The following is a 23,159-nucleotide window of genomic DNA, read 5'->3' as shown; positions in this document are numbered from 1 at the left end:
GGTGATAAATCCAGAAGTGGTGAGGTGTTTCTATTATACTTTTCCTCTGATTGTTCCACTCGTGGTTTTGGCTTACAAATACTGAGGTAAAATACTGAACGTGGCCTTTTTCATCTTCCCTCAGCCCTGGACTAATATTTGAGGAGACGCTGTGTCTACCCATAAAGCATCTGGGTGAGCCCTTTATGTAGACTGTGATATCCTCGCACATACTAATTGTGAGTTTATGCCACACGTGATGGAGATATTGGGATATGCAAACAGTTAATGCTGAGGAAGCTGTTGCCCATAGCAACCAATCAGATTACAGCTTCATTTAGTAAGCGCTAATGGGATTGGTTGCTAATGGACCTGTTCCTATCATGTGCTGCTATTGGTTGTCACTGCTCCAGCTCTCAGCTATGGATGAAGTGCCCGGATTTTGTGGTGTGGCGCAGCTGTGGAGCAGGAGGCGTGCGATGTAGTGCAGGGGCAGGGGGAGGAGACCCTGCGCATCCATCACTGGAAGTAGGGGAAAGGTTAACCCTCTCCCCTCCTCCTCCCGGAGATCCCGGCAGTGTCAGCGCAGACGTCCACCCGGGAGGATGCAGAGTGCCCTGCAATACGCCACTGCCTTATCACCCAAGGCGCTTATACGGTGAGTGCTGTCCATTGCTGACAGGTAATGTGGGCGGAGAGCTGGTGCCGCTGCCGGGCATCGGGCATGGCTGCTAGGATGGATGGGGCTTGTGCTGTCGTCGCCAGGGCGTCCCTGGTTTTGGCTGTAATTTCCATGCAGTGGAGCAGTGTACTTGGCAGTGCCGCCTCACATGCCTCTGCTGCCAGTGTGCAGCCATCTGCTAGGTCCTGTATATAAGGCAGAAGGGCGGCTACAGCTATAGGAAACCCCGACACCCTGAGGACAGCCACTGGCATAGTGTGCTGTGTGTATACTCAGTGGGGCAAGTACTGTGCCCCCTCCAAAAGTAATACTGCCAAAACCCCAGAATACATAAAGTATCTTCTCCCCTAATCTGAGCAGACTGCAGCTGGCACAGGTGGCACAATGTAGTGGCATCACTGCACTGGCAGCATTAGAATAGTGAGTATTGCTGGCAGGAAGCCTATAGCTCTCTGCTCTTCCACAGAATCCAACTATATCGGCATCACGATGCCACCAATGCCGCTCAGTGATGTCCGCACAGAGATTTTGGGTACCCAACGTGATGCCTGGGGCATGTCCATTGTCATCACAGATCTTCAGCGCTAAAAGATTAGGGCAGTAAAAAAAAAAAAAAAATTGGACTTTTTTTTTTTTTTTTTTTTTTTTTTTTTTTTTTTTCCTTTTCACATTTTGCACCCAATTCAACCAGCTGCCCCTGCATATATATATATATATATATATATATATATATATATATATATATATATATATATATATATATATATATATATATATATATATATATATATATCTCATGAAGGAAAAATCCAGAAACAAGGTGGGACTATATATCTGCTAAAGTGCATATGTGCCCGTCGGGGGGTGTTTGTACCATGTTGTGTGTTGAGGTGGGCAGCGCAGGATGGGCATAGGGATAATCTGTGTACTTCACTTAGGGGTGAGGGGTCTCTAGTGAAATCTGAATTTTGGGACCACCATTGTATTAAAAGTTAATTAGGACACTTGATGACTTTGGTAGGGGTCTGACCTCTAAGGAGCCACAGTGCTGAGAGCTTTAACCTATTGGTACTGGAAAGGTGACCCTACTTTCTAAGCAAGAACACATTTACAGCAGAAGTGCACAATGTGCAGCCCAAGGGGGTCACATCTAGCCTGCAGTGCTATTCTATGGGGTCTCCTGCCGGGCTCTCCAAAAAGTAGATGAGATGCCATGGTCATTGTAGTGTATGGGAGTAATGAAATTCACCTACATTACAATGGAAAGAGCCCCATACGTGACCTCTTTCTGGCGTGAGAATGGAGAAGGAGTGGACCCCACTTACCCTGATAGTTGTAGAGGGTAATACAGACATAAATGGCATATATTTTTGATAAGAATTAATGTCTCGGATAGTAATACCCCTTTAAAATCTATTGTGGCTCCTGTCATTGGTTCAATTTGACAATGTGCCCAGGAAAAAGCAGTGCATCCTGATTTACCGTATATCACTTGCAATGTGCTTACTATCTTGTATCAGATTTTCACAACAGAAATTTTTCTGCATTTCCTCAATCACATTGATTGGAAAGGGGATTTATGCATTAGAATAAGAGAAAATCAGTGATGAGGAAGGAATGGTATCAAATAAAGAGGTAACCAGTACTCGCCTGTTTTACTCCCCTCTGTCCCCAGTCCTACCACTCTGGTGGTCCCTGACTTTCTCTGCTTACTACCTGCATCGGTGACTTGCCATCTATGTGCCTGCTATTACTGCGACCCATCACTGGTCTCGGTGGATATGTGCTTTCCATGCCGCTGGTAATTGGCTGTGCATGGATGCATGTTATAGCTGTAGGAAGAAATTGGAGACCTCCAAAGAAAACCAGACCGTCAGGGGTCCTACCTTGCCTCAATTTAATAATTAAATACACTTCTCTCGCTATGCTTACCCTTCAAACTTAGAACCTGAACGTTTTCCAGCCTTTTGTACAACACTGACAGATAAGAGGTTGCCACTATCTGCCTGTATTATGCTGAGAGATCTGTAAGGGAAGCGAAAAAATAATGTTACATTCCCACCACCCTTCATGTCTAATCAGAAAAACTGTGAAGCCTGAGTGTTCTGATAATGGCATTATTGGGGAATATTATTGTTATATAACATTTTCTTTGGCTCTAGTACTGGAACTTTAACAAACTCTGGAGACTTTGGAAAGTTTTGAGTTTGCTACACATTTTAAGAATGTATTTACCGTACACTCTCTTAATTTTGGTGTTTTGTGGCAAATCGCACTTTTAAATGCACCGTATCATTATTTTTTTCTAAATTATTCCTCGTCCATATAATTCTCCTTGAGTTTAGTTTCAGATTACTTTCAACATCTGCAATCCTACAAGAAAAAGCTCATGTATAAGCCTGTGGCAAAAATGGACATAAAACTAGTTACTCTTCTTTGCACATAATACAAACCTAGCTTGGGGCAGGCAGCCATTGACACCACCTGTTCCTAGACAAATCTACATTCAGTTTCTGAAGAATATTATCAGTATAGGGCTTCTGTAGATAATAGAAATTATATTGTTTGACCATTTTTACTGCAAGGCCAGGGTCACACAGAATTGCTGGATTACACTAAGGTGACAAAGTAACTTGCAACCAAAATTCTTAATTATTCCCTCTAGGGAAAAGATGCAATTGACCTTGTGTCTTTGGTGAAATTTCTGACGTATGAAAAGTTTGTGGAAATGGTTTAGAACATTATATATATATATATATATATATATATAACTGACTGAAAATTGTACATTTACACTGAAGGCATCAAAACTATGAATTAACACATGTGGAATTATATACTTAACAAAAAAGTGTGAAAGAACTGAAAATATGTCTTATATTCTAGGTTTTTCAAAGTAGCCACCTTTTGCTTTGATGACTGCTTTGCACACTCTTGGCATTCTCTTGATGAGCTTCAAGAGGTAGTCACCGGAAATGGTCTTCCAACAATCTTGAAGGAGTTCCCAGAGATGATTAGCACTTGTTGGCCCTTTTGCCTTCACTCTGTGGTCCAGCTCACACAAAACCATCTCGATTGGGTTCAGGTCTGGTGACTGTGGAGGCCAGGTCATCTGACATAGCACCCCATCACTCTCCTTCTTGGTCAAATAGCCCTTACACAGCCTGGAGGTGTGTTTGGGGTCATTGTCCTGTTGAAAAATAAATGATGGTCCAACTAAATGCAAACCGGATGGAATAGCATGCCGCTACAAGATGCTGTGGTAGCCATTCTGGTTCAGTATGCCTTCAATTTTGAATAAATCCCCCAACAGTGTCACCAGCAAAGCACCCCCACACCATCACACCTCCTCCTCCATGCTTCACGGTGGGAACCAAGCATGTAGAGTCCATCCGTTCAGCTTTTCTACGTCGCACAAAGACACGGTGGTTGGAACCAAAGATCTCAAATTTGGACTCATCAGACCAAAGCACAGATTTCCACTGGTCTAATGTCCAGTCCTTGTGTTCTTTAGCCCAAACAAGTCTCTTCTGCTTGTTGCCTGTCCTTAGCAGTGGTTTCCTAGCAGCTATTTTACCATGAGGGCCTGCTGCACAAAGTCTCCTTTTAACAGTTGTTGTAGAGATGTGTCTGCTGCTAGAACTCTGTGTGGCATTGACCTGGTCTCTAATCTGAGCTGCTGTTAACCTGGGATTTCTGAGGCTGGTGACTCGGATAAACTTATCCTGAGAAGCAGAGGTGACTCTTGGTCTTCCTTTCCTGGGGCGGTCCTCATGTGAGCCAGTTTCTTTGTAGCGCTTCATGGTTTTTGCAACTGCACTTGGGGACACTTTCAAAGTTTGCCCAATTTTTCGGACTGAATGACCTTCATTTCTTAAAGTAATGATGGCCACTCGTTTTTCTTTACTTGGCTGCTTTTTTCTTGCCATAATACAAATTGTAACAGTCTATTCAGTAGGTCTATCAGCTGTGTATCCACCAGACTTCTGCACAACACAACTGATGGTTCCAACCCCATTTATAAGGCAAGAAATCCCACGTATTAAACCTGACAGGGCACACCTGTGAAGTGAAAACCATTTCCGGTGGCAAAGTCCTGGAGAGGAGATATGTTTCACTGAGGCTTTTAGCTTCAGTGATGTGAAACCTTGACGTTTTCTCCAGCATGTTATTTGCTGAGGGGGTAATCAGCCATTTTTAATGGGCTAGGTTTTTTTGTGAACAGCTGTAGAGCGGGTGGTAGGCTGTTCACCATATCTCCACCCCAGGGAGTGGCCTGGGCTATAAATAGCCAGCCTCTTGAATCATTCAGGGGTTTGGTAGGGCTGGAGAGAGGAACTCCAGCGCTTTGTGTCCTAACCAGGAAAAGGTGAACAGTTTGTTTGCGAAACTCTGAGCGGGCGGATCCCCATTACCACAAGGGCTGTGCTTTGTGCTGCAACTTTTTATTTTTCCTTTTTTTGCCCAAAGAGCCGGGTTTATTTTTACTTCACCACGGTTTATGCTGACTGTATAATAAACGTGGGGAGAATTTAAAGAGACAGTGTTCCCGTGTCTACCTCTGTGTGCTGTCGAGTGAGCCGATCTACCACAATATGTTTACAAATTTTCACTTGCACCTGAAAGCAGTTGAGGTCATGGACTTTGTGTTGAGGCTGGTGTCCCAGACAGTGTTAGTTACATTTAGTGCTCATCCAAGGTGCAGTTGCTAAGACTCCGCTTCCTCAAAGTCACAGTGACTTTTTTGCAGAAAGTAACTGTGACTTTTAGGAAGCAGCTTCTTAGTGCACATCTGAAGTGCGTTTTCTATGCTTTTAACGAACGCTACATGGGACCCCAACCTTGTGCAACTTGAGGGCAATTTACCACATGGTCATTAAATCCCACGTACACCTCACTAAAGTCGGCCAACCTCGCCAGTATCAGCTGGATCAACCAACCGTCTAGTGTGTTTGGGGCCTCCCAACTCTTCAGACAGACAATGTTGGGGAAGAAAAGGATCTGCTCTGTTGAATTTTAGCAGCTGATCCTTTTGTTCTGATGGAAGATGAGCCACTGTCAGAGGAGACTAGCAGCAGCTCCCTAAGACGACACAGGAGCACTCGGCTGAGCCGGGCATTCCTTTATATGGAGGAGTCTGTAGAGAGATGTTAGCCAAGCGATCCTTCAGCCAACATCTAATGTGTGTGGGCTTAGCTGTCGAAAATGCTTTGAGCCCAATCAGCTTGAAAACCATTTTGGTTCAGTTTTTGGTCACCTTTCCCATGGTGCAATCTTTGAGCCCAGCTTCAAATCCTAAATTTAATTTTCAATTGCTCCACTATCAGAAATATGTGAACCCACTAATATATGGATACCTGAAGCATTGTGATCTTTCCATTAGCTAATTATTGTGTGCCAATGAGGCGACTACTATAAGTAGATTAGTATTAAATCTGGAATGCGATTTAGTCCAGATTAGCTGATTTCTAGGCAATTACATTAAAATACTCCTCCTGTTTGCATTGAGTGGTCCAACCACTGAGACATATGGCCAGGAAACAGCCTGTTTGCTACTTATTTATAGCACTGCTGTGTGTGGCATTGTGGCCGCTGTGTCCTGGCAGCTGGGGGCTTTTTCTGGACATTTTACAGTCTTTTATTTATGGACAAACAAGATTTCCCCAATGTGAAAGGATCTTTTGGCACAGTGTCTTTTTGACACTGCTATGTAGAAGCACAGTGGAGCACAGCAGCCTGGTTTACTGTGCTCCGCTGTGTAATGACAGCACTATGTTTCAGATATTCGGCCCAGAAGACGCGTGCCTTTCTAGCCGATACGACAAGCTACGACATATTTATGGCTATTTTAAAGCCTCCATTTCATAACTGTATTAAAGAGAAATTGGTCTTGTCGCCAGTAAGAGCCAATTACAGCTCAGCGTTGGAAGAATGAAAGCTGCACTGTGATTGGTTGCCTTAGAAATTCTAACACTGCATTTTGTAATGGTGTTTTCTACAGATGTTAGCACTAAAGTGCATAATAGCTGCTCTGTTTATTGTGGGTTTTTTTTGTGTTTTTCTTGTTTTTGATGCAATTTAGATGCGGATTTTATGCAGACTTTTTTTTTTTAATACAGAGACACTGGTATCCTCCACTTAAACACACAATTGCAACTTTACACACACACAAGTACTCCATTGTGCTTAAATACTCTTTGGGTATGCGTTTTCTTATGAAATCTCATCCACTTTCCTTGAATTGTTAATTGCAGCAGATTTTCCACACAAACATTGTAGCGGATAAAACGCCAAAAATTTACTTTATATGGCAACATGGTCTTAAAGGGACCTGTCATCTTGAAAAAATATGAATTTATATCCTCCCTGTAGCCCCTCGCGTCCAATCATTGGGGCAGTGCAGGGCATGATTAGTCACCATTCACTACAGTGAGCGCAGCTGTAATCACTCGCTGATGCATGTGTCAGCCTGCTGTGCAGACACGCTGTACGCACACTGCAGAGCAGGCAGTCAATCAGTGTGCTGGAGAATGATAACAGCGCCCTCACTAGGTAATGCGCAGTGACTGTAATCGTTCCCTGCTCCTCTCCAATTACTGGAAGCGAGTAGCTACAGGTAGGATATAACTTAATTTTCTTCCTGTAGCCGCTGCTCTAATAATCCATTTCATGTTGTTTATACACTGTTTACCTGCAGATTGATCCTGATGTGTAGGTAAATAGCGGTTCTTGAGGTTCCCTTTAAGGAGAATTTTACAGTGGCCTTGTGTAAAGTTTTTTTCTTTGAGACCATGAGACCTTTTTTTTTTTTCACATTTTGGTTGTTGTCGTTTTTGTAGTTGTGGCAGTACTGACGTTATTAACTAGCATGAATTGCCAGAAAATTGACACGATGCCATCATGTGAATTCCCTCTTATCGTTTTTGTAAATGTTTATTACTTTAATGTATGCTACTTATTTGCAGATCAGTTACGACTGTGGGTTCCTCGCTGACCCAAAGGGTTTTATTCCCACCTCTTCCTCCCCAACAACGACCCTTTCGAGTATCTAATTTTGACAGAAGCAGGAGGAAAGGTGTGGTAGCCGGAACACTAAAGGAACTCCTAGAAAAGGTATTTGTCCCAGTTCTACACTGTGAGTTGTAATATCTGTAGTTTAATAGTTAAATCAGATATTTAACAGAATTGATAGGTTTCCTGTGAATGGATACAAGTTTGCACAGAGTTTAACAGACCCAGAAGTGGGCTAAAATAAATGAAGCATACCAACATAATGTATTCTTCTGTCCTAGGTATAATAAAGTGCTGCCCCATGACATTTCAGCTTTGACAAAGAACACAGAACTGTGTTCGAAACGCGTTGCGATTTTTCTATGTGAGATTCCCCAACATGATATGGAAATTTTAAACTACGTGGATTTATCTCAATACATTTTGTTATTTTTGGAAGCTGGTTTCCCTTTTTCCTTTTTCCATGACATTTCATACATGACCCTGTGTTTCGGTCTCTGCTCTCATAGACTGCGCCATATATGAAAGCAACTCCTAAGAAATGGTGGGCTTGTTAGTAGATTTAGTGCTCATTCTATCAGGGCTGTGGAGTCTGAGTCGGGGTCATGGAAATTGAGGAGTCAGAGGTTTGGCTTACTGACTCCACAGTCCTTCATTCTATCAGCAGTGACTGTGGTCTGTGGCCACTGGAATGGGATGAGTACCGCTTCTTACCAGTCTGCGTCCGTGGCACTTTTTTTATATTAGCCGGCCTGGTGCAGCATCACATGTTCATCACACTGCAACATTGACGTTGCGCTGGGCCCACTAATAGCTCCACGTACACCGTCAGATAAGAGGCGGTATTCCCTCTCCCTTTCCAGCAGCCACAGACCACTGTCGCAGCTGATTGTATTTGCTTGGCCCATTCATTCTCACCAGCTGTACTTGTTGGCCATGGCAGCCAATCCAAGTCCCGCTTTCATTTTGTAAACTTCACTGAGAAAATGAAACATGAAATTTGATTGCTATGGCCAAAAATACAATTCTTTTTTTCCTCGAGGTTTTAATATTTAGGGCCCAGTCAATAACTTGCTCCTAAATTATTAGAAATGTCTTAGTTGTGTATCTAACAACGTATCTGTTAAACAGATGTAATTAGGTCACTGTTCGGCATCCATCAGAGCCCCTATCTGATACGTTTCCCAGTGTATACCCTAAACAAAGGGTATGAAATGGGTAAACTTAATTTATTGCCGCAACAGGAGGTGAGCATGGCCGGTGACATCACGTCTACACATAGATGCCAGTCTGCGCATGATTGGCAAATATTGTGCACCCATACTATTGTAATGAAAAGGTCAGATGTATGGTACCTGCTGCTCCTGCATGCCATCTAGAAGATATCTGTAGACCTGATGTCACTTGCCTCCCATTAATGAAGTTTAGCACTGCTGAATTACCCCTTTAAATCTGTGAGAAAAAGGTTGAGAAAACGTGCATGTTGTTTTCAGTAATTTAGATCAGAAAATGGGACATTTCTCAATACTTTACGTTGTTTTCTTATGGAATGTCCCATAAATTTGCTAGTTGGCTGATTATGTGAGCTGAGCCTTATCTCTAGGTGGGTTTATCATGTTTCAACACAGATTAAAAATGAGTCCTATTACCCAGACGAAATCCTAATAGAGGTAACACCATCACTACCTACTTAAACTTGTGTCAGCGGACATATATTGTATGTAATAATTATATGTTGTATTATATGTGCTAAATATTAAAATTCAATGAAACTTCTTATTGCAGGCAATTGAGACGTTGTTTCTTACCAGCAGCGTCGTCTCCCTGGTGCTTGAAGAAGATGGCACCGTTGTGGACACGGAGGAGTTCTTTCAGTCTTTGGAGGACAACACACAGTTTGTACTTCTGGAGGGAAGACAGAAGTGGGCACAGGTATGTTTTCCGATGACTGTCCTTCTGTTCTGTAATTAGAATATAATTTTCTTCCAGCATCTGTCAAATTAGGTACTGGATCGAAATCTGTCCATCAATATTCTCACCAACTGGCCCTAGAAGTGGCGGTGTGTGTATGTATAAATGAGTGCACTGGTTTGTGAATGGTGATGCGGATGCACTAACGAAGGAGAAGCGTTTTTTTTTTTTTTTTTTTTTAACTTGTTTTATTGAACATTATACAACATAACAAAGTTACATCATAGCACAAAAGAACACACCGATGGCAATCTGCAGTGGTAGATCTACCCGGTTTATATAACCTGCTAGGTGTCAGGAGGCATTAATGGACTATATACATTTGTATTAGCTTTTATTAATTGCTGGTGAAATATGTCGTGGGGAGGTCAAGGCCTCGCTCCAATCCTCCTCTGATAGGACAGGCTTTTTCAGAATAACACTCATTTTTGGTTATCGTTCCTTGTTAACCACCAGGTGATTAAGTAAAGTACTCGCTCATCAGGTGATTGGATCTTTTATGCCAGCAAAAAACATTTAGTTCCCACAATGTGCTTTTCACACTGCAGAATTTCTTCACCATTTCTGCACCTATTATGTAAATTAGGTAGCGTGTTTTCATTGTGTTTTTGTGGGCATTATTTTTGTAGTGTTTTTGACACTGCAGTTTTTCTCTTGTTGGTGTATAATACTTTAGATAAAGCTGCTTTGTTTTTGATATTTCCTGATCTTTGGCTTTAATAAAACTTTGGAAACACACTAATAGAGCAAAAGACATCTCTCTATTAAGAGGCATCAATAAATTAAAAAAAAAAATTTAATTAGAAGAATATATTAAAACAAGTACATTAAAATAAGCATAAAGTATCAACTATAGCACACAGGTAGCTAGACAAGCCAAGTATATAATAGAATGCCCTATCCCAAAAAATGGAGAGATTATGTTAGTGCAAAGTGCATACTGCTAAACTTCCAAAAAGACATTTGAAAATGCTATAATAAAAGGTAAAAGTGCAAGTGCTTAGGTTAAATGAAGCATGATCAATATTATGTCAGTGTTCCAACAAATATTAGCATTAAAGACTAGAGGGGGATCCAGATTAACACAAAGACATTTGTTAATAAGGTAGAATTTTTACTTACTGATGATTTGGGCCTGTAGCTGATCCGGCTACCACCGGTGGGGTGATAGCCAGGTCAGATACAGGTCCAAATCATCAGTCACTGGCCTGAAAACAGAGAAGGGAAGGGGTGTTTTTGTACACCCTAAATCACACCTTCCCCCTACCATAGTTTATCTAAAATAAGCATCTAAAACATACCATCTAACGCCAGATCGTATCTTCTCTTTAGCAACTTTCTTTTTGTAAAAATGTAAACATTTCCACCATTTTAATCAGTAAAATTAGTTTCTAAATGCCTTAATTTCCATACTTCACCACTAGGTGGCAGGCAAATATTAAATTATGTGAAGCTTCTCTGCTTTTCATTTGGTTCATCACACATTTGTGCATGTTTGATGCCATTCAAGAGATAAGAGCAACGTTACCCCTTGGATCCTGGTCAGAAGCCTCTCACCTAGCCAACCCAAATCTCACACTTTGCACTGATGGGCAGTACCTCGAAACACAGTGTCTGCAAATTGAGACTCTGGTTTGGCTTTTATCCTAAGCCATATGGCAAAGGTCGTTAAAGGGTCGATATTGACTTTTAGGATTGCTACTTCCAATAGGGGGCACTAGAATTCAAGTCCTCTTCCTCTCTGAAGAGACAATTTGCATATTTTAAGGGATAAGAAAGAAACAATGTTATAGTCGCATGTAGAGCAGGACTTTCAGAACTTTTTCTTTAGCTAATTAATTAGGTTCTGCAGTGATGTCAGAACAGTGCAAGACACAATACTAGCCATGGCACTGTGGCACCACATAGCGCCAAACGCCGTACTAGCCACAGTGCCCTCAGTCAGCACACCACTTACATTTCATGCTTTTCTCTTGTTCCTTCTACAAGAATGAGGTTACTAGTGGGCTCCTGTACATCTGGATCATCCTGGTCCTGTACAGATTTACACAGGAGAATATCCTACAAGGTGAATGGATGTGACCGATATCATGTCCTAACTGTAAATAAGCATAACACAGGTCCTCTTAAGAATGATTAATAAAGAATTTGTCATGATTGCCTTTAAAAATAACTTTTAAGCAGACCTGTGCAAAGTGAGACCTGCAGACCACATTTGGCTGTCCCTGTCTGCTGGCTTGACAGTGACAGTTAGAGATGGAAATCAAATGTTGTGATGTTGCTGGCAGTGCTGGTGGTTTTATGGCACTGGGTGCACCTGACCTGCTTAGATGTGTAGAGCTGCAGGTCAGTGTCACACTTGATCGCTGCTTCCCGCACACCAATAAAATTCACCCCTTGCTGACTGAGCAGCTCATAGTGAACTTTCTGCCACATTATATTTAGCTGCTGATCTGTCACTTGACCAAAAATGTATTTAAAGAGCTCATGGCAGGTCCATAGTAACCCATATATTAATATTTGGTATAACTTTTATTGAATTATTACTTTCTATGTATTTATTATATGGTTATGATTTACTTTGGCGCATTTAACCTGTTGGTGGATTTACCTTTAGAGTTTAGGCTGTATGGTAATGCTGAGCAGGAGGGAGTGTTCCCTTATTCCAGGGGTCTCTGGTTAGCACTAGTCAGTTGTGACTTTTAAAATGTTTTTAATTGTATTCTGTCTTGGGATGTTTTAATAAATTTTGCCTTTTTATTGGTGATCCTTGCTGTTGGCGTACTGCTTTTTTGCATGATTTTCTCTAGTATGCAATGAGTCGATCCCATTTTTTAATCTGATGGTGGTGCCACCTTTTTTAGCATGTTATGTCTGTAAGGTGCCCCAGCGAGGTAGTCGTGGGTGAGTTGTGGCCCCCTGCTCGCTTTGACACCCTACAGACAATTTGTGTCCTCCCTCTGATGTGTGTCTGGGTATGTGACATTCTTCACTTACTTCAAACCATCCGATCGCGACTGTCTCCAGGCATTTCTCTTCTGGGACCAGGGCAGCAATAAATTGAGGACACAAAGTTCTTAACCATAACTGGGATTTTACTTGGGGGAGAGGAGTATATACAGTATTTACGGTCAGTTACATTGGATAAGGCCCAACAGGTTTTCATCTCCCATACAGGTGCTAGAAACATCATCAGCCCTGGTGCCCTCTTTAGGTGAAGCATCTCTGTAATTCTATTCTCTGTCCCAAAAGATGCTTCCTCACCAGCGACAGCGTATCCGGATCCTATATTTCCCTCACTGTTTAACCTGGAGTCTTATCTTCCTCTGCTACCTGCAGACTAGACGTGCCCCGGGTCCTCAATACCTCCGTTGAGTTTCTCCGGATGGTTAATGGGACTCTTGCGTGAGGAGATAGTTACACTGCTTATCCACTGTCTGAGGGTAGGGAGCCCCCGTCTACCCTAGCAGCCAATTTCCCTGGCTGTCGCCCGTAAAGCTTCCTGTCACAACTCTGACAGGACTCCAACTGACACTTTCTGGAAAATTCTCCAGACGTTATCTAGGATGCCCCGCCTGCGGCAGTTAACTCCTCACGGTCATTCTGGTAGCAGTCTCTCACTAACAGCTGTGCCCGACTGTGGCATCTTGTGGCCGATTAACGCTCCGTCAGGGGCAATATGTTTCATAACGAGTTTAGGGTCATTGCGCCTGTCAGGCACAGGCTTGAAAATTGGCTATATTTTCCTTTTTTTTAAATTTCAATGCTCTAAAAGTGATCAGTTACCTTAATAGGAATGTAATAAATGGCTTCTCAGGTTTCACACAGCCTTTAAAGTTAGGAAGGTACTGGGAGGAGGGTGTTTCCCAGACAAACCACTGAAGATAGTTTCATTTCTCTAAGTGAGCTGCACCTGTCAGATCAGTTGCCCCTGACGGAGGGTTAAAAGTACTACAGCCCCACAAGGAAATGTGTCAAACTAAACCCCAGATATACTCCACACCTGACCGAGACACTACGTTCCCCACCCTCTACTCTACTGACTGTACCACTGAAGTTAACCCCTTAACTTGACCTAACAGTTCAGAGAGATCTAACTGTGGGAACATGTTATTTTAACTACTTCAGTGCCAGGGGAAGGTTACACCCTTCCTCAATATTACATGTCCATGGTAAGCATCCATGTAAAAACATATTAAATGCACCAAATATCTGTTTCCCCAGCCCAAAGTATGCCTCTGGAACTGAATTAGACAAAAAAAAGTGTATATATTGTTATTATTATTGTTATCATTGTTAATAATATGCCATTTTTTCCATGGCGCTTTACATGTGAAAAGGGGTATACATAATAAAAAAACAAGTACAATAATCTTAAACAATACAAGCCGCCGACTAGTACAGGAGGAGAGGGGACCCTGCCCATGAGAGCTCAGTCTACAAGGGATGGGTGAGGATACAGTAGGTGAGGGTAGAGCTGGTCATGCAGCGGTATGGTGGAGTGAGGGTTACTGCAGGTTGTAGGCTTGTCGGAAGAGGTGGGTCTTCAGGTTCCTTTTGAGGGTTTCCCCAGTAGGCGTGAGTCTATGTTGCGGTAGAGAGTTCCAGTGTAGGGGGGATGCATGGGAGAAATCTTGTATGTGATTGTGGGAAGAGGAGATAACAGGGGAGTAGAGAAGGAGATCTTGTGAGGATTGGAGGTTGAGTGTAGGTATGTACCGGGAGACTAGGTCACAGATGTATGGAGGAGACAGGTTGTGGATGACTTGTATGCCATGGTTAAGGTTTTGAACTGGAGTCTCTAGACTATGGAAAGCCAGTGAAGGGATTGACAGAGAAGAGAGACCAAGGAATAGCGGGGAGACAGGTGGATTAGTTGGGCAGAAGAGTTTAGGATATATTAGAGGGGTGCCGTGGGACTCTATGAGCGGTCCCTGGCCGAAGGTGTAGATGGAGAAGAGCAGGGGTCCGAGAACTGAACCTTGCGGGACACCGACAGATAGGGGGCCAGATGAGGTGGTGGTGTGTGAGTGAGTGGGAGACGCTGAATGTCCGGTCTGTTAGGTATGATGAGATCCAAGATGGGGCCAAATCTGTGATGCCAAGGGATGAGCACATCTGTAGTAAGTGGGAATGGTGCACTGTGTCGAAAGCCGAGGACAAGTCCAGGAGGAGGAGGACAGAGTAGTCTCGCTTGGCTTTGGTGATTGGTAGGTCATTGGTGACTTTAGTCAGGGCAGTTTCAGTGCAGTGATGCGGTCGGAAGCCAGATTGTAAGCGGTCAAAGAGGGAGCAGGAGGAGAGGTGGGAGTATAGTTCAAGATGGACTTGTTGTTTTGAGGCATATGGGAGAAGTGATATGGGCGATGGCTATACAGAGAATGAGTCAAGGCTTTTTGAGGATAGGTTTGATCGAGGCATGTTTGAAGTATGAGGGGAAAACACCAGTTGTTAGTGATGGGTTGATGAGATGGGTTAGGGTTAGGATGAAGCCTGTGGTGAGGTTTGGGATGTGGTAGGACTGGATCGGGTCAGGTGGTGAGATGTGATCTTGAGTAGAGCGGAAAGTTGATCTTCTGTAATGGTGGAGAAGCTGGTTGAGGGGGGCTGTAGGCCAAAGCTTTTTCTGATGTTATCGATCTTCTGCTTGAAGAATGAGGCAGTCTTCAGCTGAGATGAGTGGAGAGGAAAGAGGTGCTGAGGGACAGAGGAGAGAATTGAAAGTGTTGAATAGCTGTTTAGGGTTGTGAGATAGGGAGAATATGAGAGATGAGCAGTAGGTTTGTTTTGCTGCAGTGAGTTTAGACTTGAAAGTAGTGAAGGACTGTTTGCGATGAAGTGCTCATTGGAGTAGGATCTTTTCCATCTTCGCTCAGTTGTTTAGTCAGGCTGGTGTGCCAGGGTTGCCTGTTGATTTTGTGAACTTTGGTATTTGTGAGGGGGGCGACCGACTTGACAGCTGCAGCTGTTTGTGTGTGTGTGTGATGATATTTTCCAATTAAATGCCACAAACCTATAATGGCCAGCACTGGGTTAAACTAATCGGATGTCACCTACCCTCCTTACTACTTGTGCTACCTCTCTACCACTGCTACAATCTCTGTGGCAGCATCAGTGATGTGCAGCTAGTAAAATCACTGAGCTAAGTGGCTGTTCGGCCCTCCAAAACAGTAGCAGTTCCTCATATGGCCTTGTGGGAAAATTAATTGCCCACTCCTGCTTTAAAGTGTTATTCTTAACAGCAAATGCTTTGGATAAGGGATAGCTTGTTTTTTGGGGAATAACCTATTAAATTTCACATTCATCATATAAATATCCACACGAACACTGAAAGTTATGAGCAGTACATAACATCCAGGGTTGCTGTTATTCAGCAATTAAGGCTGTAACTGGTAGTGCAGCACTTTCCCAATCACTAAAGATCAAGTATTAATGACAGGACATCAGTATTAAACTCCCAGCAAATACCTCTGAAAATCCAGCTGATGATCTAATTACAGGCGTGTTCAGTGTATGCATATGGTTAAAAATACATGGGATTGCTCATCACCAGGATGAATAATGCTTACAAGTTTATTTCAGTGCTTGGTTTTTTCTACCTCTCAATCTTTCCTTACGCTTTTAGGTACATAAATACTAATTAGTCTGTAGTGCTTATGTGGAATACGAATGTCACTCAAGCGCTGGTGGACACATTGCAGGGTGAAAATGTGTGTGTTACTTTTTGTATTTATTTTGCAGAGGGTAATATAGCATTTAAACAGGTTGTCCCCTACTTTTACATTGATGGCCTATCCTTAGCCGATCAGCTATTATTGGTAGCGGCGGCCAGAAGTACTTGCTTGTATAGCTGGCCGTCTAGTTGTAGTGGCTGCTGCAGGGTACATCCACCTATTGATATGAATAGAAGGCAGATATGCAGTACCACACAGCAGCCACTACAAATAGACGGCCAATTCTGCAAGAAAGTACTGGTGGCTGCTGACGCCGATAACAGCTGATCGGCGGGGATGCCAGGTGCCGAACCCTGACCAATCAGACATTGACCTATCCTAAGGATAGGCCATCAATGTAAAAGTAGTGGACAACATCTTTTTAAGAAGCAGTTGTCCAAAGAGTGGCCAACCATTTTAAGCTGGCCATAAATTTAGGTAGTTTTTAGCTAAATGGCTGTCTCTCTGACATTCCCCATACATGAGCCGTGTGGCCTGGCGTTAATGTGTTTCTAGTGTGTAAGGGGCCTAAACTGCTCCAAACTCTGGCAGTGGCTTTTCTTCCCTAAAAACAAAGGTTCAACATTTTACATTCAAACTGCGGATCCTTCTCTCCCTTGTCATCGCCTATCTGGGGATAGTTGGGAGACCCCATACACACTAGATGGCTAATAGTGGATCATGTGGAAGCTTTTATTCTAATGTGCGGGAGCTTTTGGGGTCTATTCTCTTACAATTATCACTGATGGGGTCCCTTGAGTCTTGTTATTTTGATGGGGGGAAATATTACTGCTTGTTCTATGCACGTTCTTTCTCCATGCCTCCGCCTGTCTCAGTAATGTGGCCTCACTGGCGTAGAAGCTGCATCCCCACGTCCCTCCTGTCTTCTTACTAGTACTGGGCAAGGAATGTGGCAGCGAAGGCTGCTAGAATGTGATGAATGTGAACGGCACACTGTATATTATAGCCTCTGTTTCACATGTTCTGCTGACATTTTTACAATAAATAAAATACTACTTTCTAGCTTCTTACTGCTCCAATAATGGCTGCGTTATTAGTTGTGCTGTAATGCATTACACGATGTGGTACTCTTCTTGTTTTATAAGTTCTGCCTTCTGTTGGTTTCTTAGTATTGGCATGTTTACCATCTTTTTCACTTTTCGACAACCACAAGGTACTTGTTCCTGTAAATTGTGTCAACTAATGCAATAGGGATTGTGCACTTTTCTGTTTCCTAGGAGAGAAACGTTACACGATGCACCCAGCAGGTGAACAAGAAAGGAATAGCCAACATTACGCTGGACTTGTACAAGCTGAACCCCAAAGATTTTATTGGCTGCTTGAACATAAAGGCAACCTTTTATGAAATGTACTCGGTCTCGTGCGATATTAGGTGTTTGGGTGTAAAGAAGGTCCTTCGGTGAGTATCCACTTCTGAACATCATGGAAGGTAGCACACCGCTTTAAAGGGGTTGTCCACTTTCTCTCTTTTAACAAATGCATTGGAGCAATAGTTTGTCACTTACTAATGTGTAAGTATTACAGTATTTCACATGGCAAAGCTGCCTTCCAGTTGGAGGCGGCTGATGGACATCTCTGGTTATGTTCCTTTATCAGCGCGCTGTGCAGTCTACAAAAAAGACCATAGTAGCAAATGCAGGAGGAGAAGCTGTAATACCTATACATTATAAGTGCCGCTAAATCGCCCAGTAGTACCATGTAACCAATGCATAATTGCTTTATGTCCAGGGACACACATGAACAGTGTTTCCTACCCAGACAATTATTAAAAGGTATTATTTATTTTTGACCTGCCCACAGTCATTACTTATCACAAGTTTGTACTGGGGAAAAATAATAATGTGAGTGGTTATTCCTGGCAGCAAGACTTTTTTTTTTTGTTAATTATAGCTCGCAAAGCTGTTGTAATTTACAGTAAGGAAGACGATAATTAAGATTAAATTCATGGTTACAGACTAGGTATATTAAGTGAGCAGTCAAAACAATGGCACTGAGGGCAATTACTAATCACTATCCTTCAAATCGGTCTATATACCAGTAAGGTTGGTTTCTCATATTCACAGTCCCACTATGGAGCTCAATGTCTGAACTGGTCGTGGGTCTCCTGACCCAAACTGAATAGTCTTGTACCTGCCAGGAGACCCTCGTCCAGTTCAGACATCGTGGTCTGCACTCACACTGTGAACGTGTAGGGTGCGTGGAATTGGGATAATTTCTACTTTCTCCCGTTAAAGCCAAAGTTTGAACTTTTGGTGGCTGCCAATAAGGACTTTCATAGACATTTACTGTTATTCTACCCCAAATAATTAGTTCCACCCCACAAATAGAAATGTAGACTAGTAATTTTACGATATTCACTGATTTTGTGCTGACAGGGTTTCCAGGCAGCTACACCCTACACATTTGGGTCCTTGTGTAACCCACCCTGTCTATTAATAGTAGTTGTTGTCCAAAGATGCATTTAATCCTAGTAAATGTATTCTAGTACTGAACAAGACATCTGTCCCCTCTCCTGCGTCGCTGCTGTGAGAAATCATGTTATATATTTAATATCTTGCCATTATCTTACTCTCCCAACCCTGGACAGTATGAACATGTCTCATTTGGGTGGAGTTGTTCTTCATTTCCCTTGTCGCTGACTATGTATATGTAGATTGCTTTTCTTTCACCAAAACATTTTACACGAGCCTTAGTTTATCTTCATTACTGTATACAATAAAGGGACATGACTGATGTTCGTGTCTCTGGACGAGACATATTTTACAATACGTTCCACCTATAAATGTACTGGGTATATCTGGATCAGGAAAGTTTGTTTTCCTTCCATCACTTCTTGTCAGCCTACATGTTCATTCCTTCACTTGCATCTAACTTTTCATGCCAGAGACCTTCCCTTCCCTTGATTTATAGAGCAGACCAGCTGTTGTGCAGAACGCAGCTGTTGTGCGTCCAGTTGTGTCCTGGAGGAGTCTGACCACACCTGCCACCATATCCTGATTTCATCCTCATCGTCCTGCTCACCCGCACAACTGAAATTGGAGCTCCTAAAGCAGAGCACAAGTGTTCACATGAAGGCCCCCCCCCCCCCCCCGTGTCTCGGATACAATATTACATCTCTTTCGTTCTTTACTTTCACAGTTATAGCTAAAAGGTCAGGGAGGCCAAAGAAACGTGGGTCACAGACTTAGAGGGGCTCTCTAGGACTCTGATTACCTGGCCTTGTATTTGTGGGTCAAATACTATTCTAGAAGTATAACCCCCTTAAAAGGTTTCTAGAGGTATTTACTACCTTCACCAATCTGTCTGTCAGTTTGACAGCTTTATTATATGGTGATTATTTTTCTACTTTGTGCTCATTAAGTTTTATGTATGGCTGAATCAGAAGTTTGTACTTAAGTACGGAAGCGACAATGATTTTCTCATTTTCTACCATTGTTTTAAGAGGAAGTGACCATAAAACCTGAACAAAGGTCTGAAGCTTGGTTCAATGAACTTCACAAACAGAATATTCCTGTAGTTTATCATGTAGCTCCAACCACTACGTTCTATCTTGGCACAGCATTGGGATACAGATTTAAAGGGAACCAGTCAGCTAATTCATGTTGTCTGAACCATGGATACTAGCTCTAATATAGTAGCCACGTGGGTTTCACTCTATAGGTGTTAAGAAATGTATATGCTTTAAAACAGTGGCTGGGGATCATGCGTCTCGGATGACTAGTCCAAGAGGTAGGTCCCCTGTGACTTCTTCGGACCTACTTACCTAGATTGACAGGACTCTCCCCATGAGGGTTTATGGAGAGAGTTGTCGTCAACGAGAGGGGGACAGGGAGAAGTAATTTGCTTATGTTGTCAAAAAAAGTGTTTCTGGTGTTACATAAAAGAACATTTATGTTGGTGGAGAAAAGTGGGTAGAAATTTCTTCTAATTGTATAAAATATAAATGCTTCAAAATTATTAAAGGGTATTCACATCTCAGTGGATTATGGCTTCTCCACAGGATGTAAAAAAAAAAAAGGTGTGATTTACGTGAGCCCCCACCTCTGGGACCTGCACCTACCTGGAGAACGAGGCCCTGTCTCTTGTCGCTGTCAGAGGAGGGGTGGCTCTCTTCACTGACTTCTATGGGAGTTTCTGTCTGAACTTCCATGAAAGTGAATGACAAAATAAATAACTTGATATGAAATGAGTTGGTGGTAAGGAGATGAATGTCAGACTGATTCGCATGCATTATTTCCCAACTAGAATAGTAACCTGAATGTCTCTATTGATTTTTAGGAGTTTTTTGCGGATGCTTTCGCACCTTGCTCAGGTAGCTGGGCATTTGCTCCTGTACGGCGGCTCATATATACTTCAGTGGACAGAAGACGGCGATGAAAGACCATACAGAAGGGCGCCGAACTCCTAAACACCAGTGAAACATCTTTCCTCACCATCTATACCGTACTATTATACAGTTTTGACTAGCTAAAACTAATGGCAGCAATATACTTTGTCAGTTCACCCCACAGACAACATGCACATGTCACCAAAGTCATGGACTTTTTCATATGCACTTTTTGTACAGCATGCATGTTTTATTTTTTAAGTGTACGTCTTCATATTGTAGTGATAAAGCATCTCCTAATATATGCATTTTTGCCTCATTAATTCTGTGTATATTTTGGAAACTGATTCTAATCACGGATTGTTTACATCACTTATGTTTACATAAGGTATAGGTATATTAGGATGACTGTAGGTGGCAGAGTATGTGCAGGCAAGAAGCTGATATATGGAAACTGTTGTGCAGGATTCTCATATTGTACTGGCCAAGGACCCTACAAAAATGCCCCCTATATCTTCTTTTCCTGGACCTTTAAGAGAAGTAGGTTATTTGGAAATAGGCCAGTTTCGCCACACTGTAATACAACCAAGTTTTAGCATCCAGCTTAACGAACACTCCAATGGGTCTACTAAACCGAACTTGAGTTACAGTAGGGTCTATGGGGTTCTCTGGGTCACTATGCACAGTAAAGTCAGCTGAACCCGCTAATGTTGGCAGAGCTAGCCGATCATCATGAATACCCACTATAGATGATGTAAGGGAAGAGAAGGATCCTGTATTTTGAGTTGTTCTCTCTGGTGATAAGTCACCTCCAGATTTGTCTAACAGAAGCTTACTCTTCTCTCCCCATACAGCACATACGTATGATCGGCCAAGCTGAGCATGTATATGTTCATGCTTGTATATTAGATGGTTGGGAGAGATAACTGTCGGTTAAATGAGTGTTTGGCCAACAGCTATCTAATGTGTATAGGCTCTGTAAGTCTGGTTCAGTAGATCTGCAAGCATCCTTGTGCCTCTTGGGGTTTAATCACATGTGGCAGATTTGTTGTGGGAATCCTCTGTAGCCAGCTATTTCCCCTGAAAGGGGTTTGCAGAATTCCATGTGCTTCCTGCAGAATCCCCCCCCACCCGGATAAATAGAGATGATGGTGTCTGTAGCAGAAATTTCTGCAGTAAATCTTCTATACGTGAATATATCCAATAGTTGTGTGAAACCCGCCTAGCTGCAGTCGTGAGTAGTTTTTGGTGGTCAGCGGGAAGCTTGTATTGCTGTCATTGGTTTTGCTTTGTTGCAGTTATTAATAGTAGTCTGTATAGCTTTGAGGTCACTGCTAGTCTGAGAATTCGTGTTCTAATCGCTTGACAAAATGTAAAAATTATTTATTGATATAGGCTTTATAATATAGCTTTTTAATGTTCATTTCCAGTTGATATTGCTGAAAAATAAGCAAAAGCCTTGTGTATTTTCTAAAATATGAACCTAGAGAAAGTGAATGTTTTGATGTTTTCCTTTTCCTACAAACATTTAATTTGCTTGATTGTTTCATGTACCTGAATCTGATTATGTTCGGACTTTTATAGGTTTAAAGGAATTCGTTTGCTTTCAGGGAGACAGCTTCTCGTGAAGAAGATCCTACAGACTTTATTTAGTTGATGCTTGCTGCCTTGACAATAGAATGTGACTCCCTTCCCCCACTTCATTGGGCGGGGGTGATGTATTTTATATACGGTACTTTTTTTCTTTTTTTTCCAGCGTTCCAGAGCTGTTTAGCGTGATGCACTTGATTCCGTCCAAGATACTGAAACTGACTTTTAGCCTATTGCTCCTCATCGTCCTCTCAATGCTGTTTTGTCTTTGGGACCAATTTTTTTAAAATCCAGTTTATATGTGATATCCATATTAAAGCCAATAATGTAATATGGGGCATTTAACTTAATGTGTTCTCATTGCAATCAATAAGGATTTAAGATTTTTCAGATCTCTGCTAAATATAAGCTTACATTCTGTCATATCTGGAATTTGTTGTCCAGTTCCAAACTGGTACATTATATTTATCACTCAGAGGTTGCTGCATGGTTTATGGAACAATTTAATGGGATTTAAATGGAAAATTGAGAACTAGAAGTTAAAGTGTATTTCAACTATTTTTTAAATATTGTGTTTTTTAATAAAGTTATTTTATGGTCTTACCTATTGACTTAAGTCATATTTTGTATTTTTTCCTTCCACCAAACTATTTTTCTAAATGGTGTTTAAATTAAATGAGATCTGCTAATGTTTGCACAAACTGTATACACCTTGGTTTAGGCAATAACCTCACAACTTGAGAATTTTAATTGATAAAATTGCTGTCAATCCTTTCTGGTAGCTGAAGATTCAACATGGTCACAAATATACCATAGGTAGCGAATATAAAATCCAACAATTAAGCCCTGTGGACTAACCAGCTGG

General features: G+C 42.1%; 1 protein-coding gene across 1 annotated transcript; it reads left to right on the top strand.

Annotated features, from left to right (window-relative positions):
* The first annotated feature begins 377 nt into the window (after positions 1–377).
* CIDEA (cell death inducing DFFA like effector a) lies at positions 378–22,897 on the top strand. The gene is made up of 5 exons (XM_073679006.1): positions 378–637; positions 7,627–7,774; positions 9,458–9,604; positions 17,595–17,776; positions 20,656–22,897. Exons 1-5 carry the CDS (start codon positions 585–587, stop codon positions 20,783–20,785), a joined length of 660 nt encoding a protein of 219 aa, XP_073535107.1. The 5' UTR covers positions 378–584; the 3' UTR covers positions 20,786–22,897.
* Positions 22,898–23,159: the final 262 nt, after the last annotated feature.

Source organism: Phyllobates terribilis, unplaced genomic scaffold (genome assembly GCF_046119375.1).
Source record: "Phyllobates terribilis strain yellow unplaced genomic scaffold, ASM4611937v1 Scaffold_4__5_contigs__length_816908805, whole genome shotgun sequence".
Lineage (NCBI taxonomy): Eukaryota > Metazoa > Chordata > Amphibia > Anura > Dendrobatidae > Phyllobates > Phyllobates terribilis.
The sequence above is the reverse complement of the archived record's forward strand: the minus strand, read 5'-3'. Positions and strand labels throughout refer to the sequence as shown.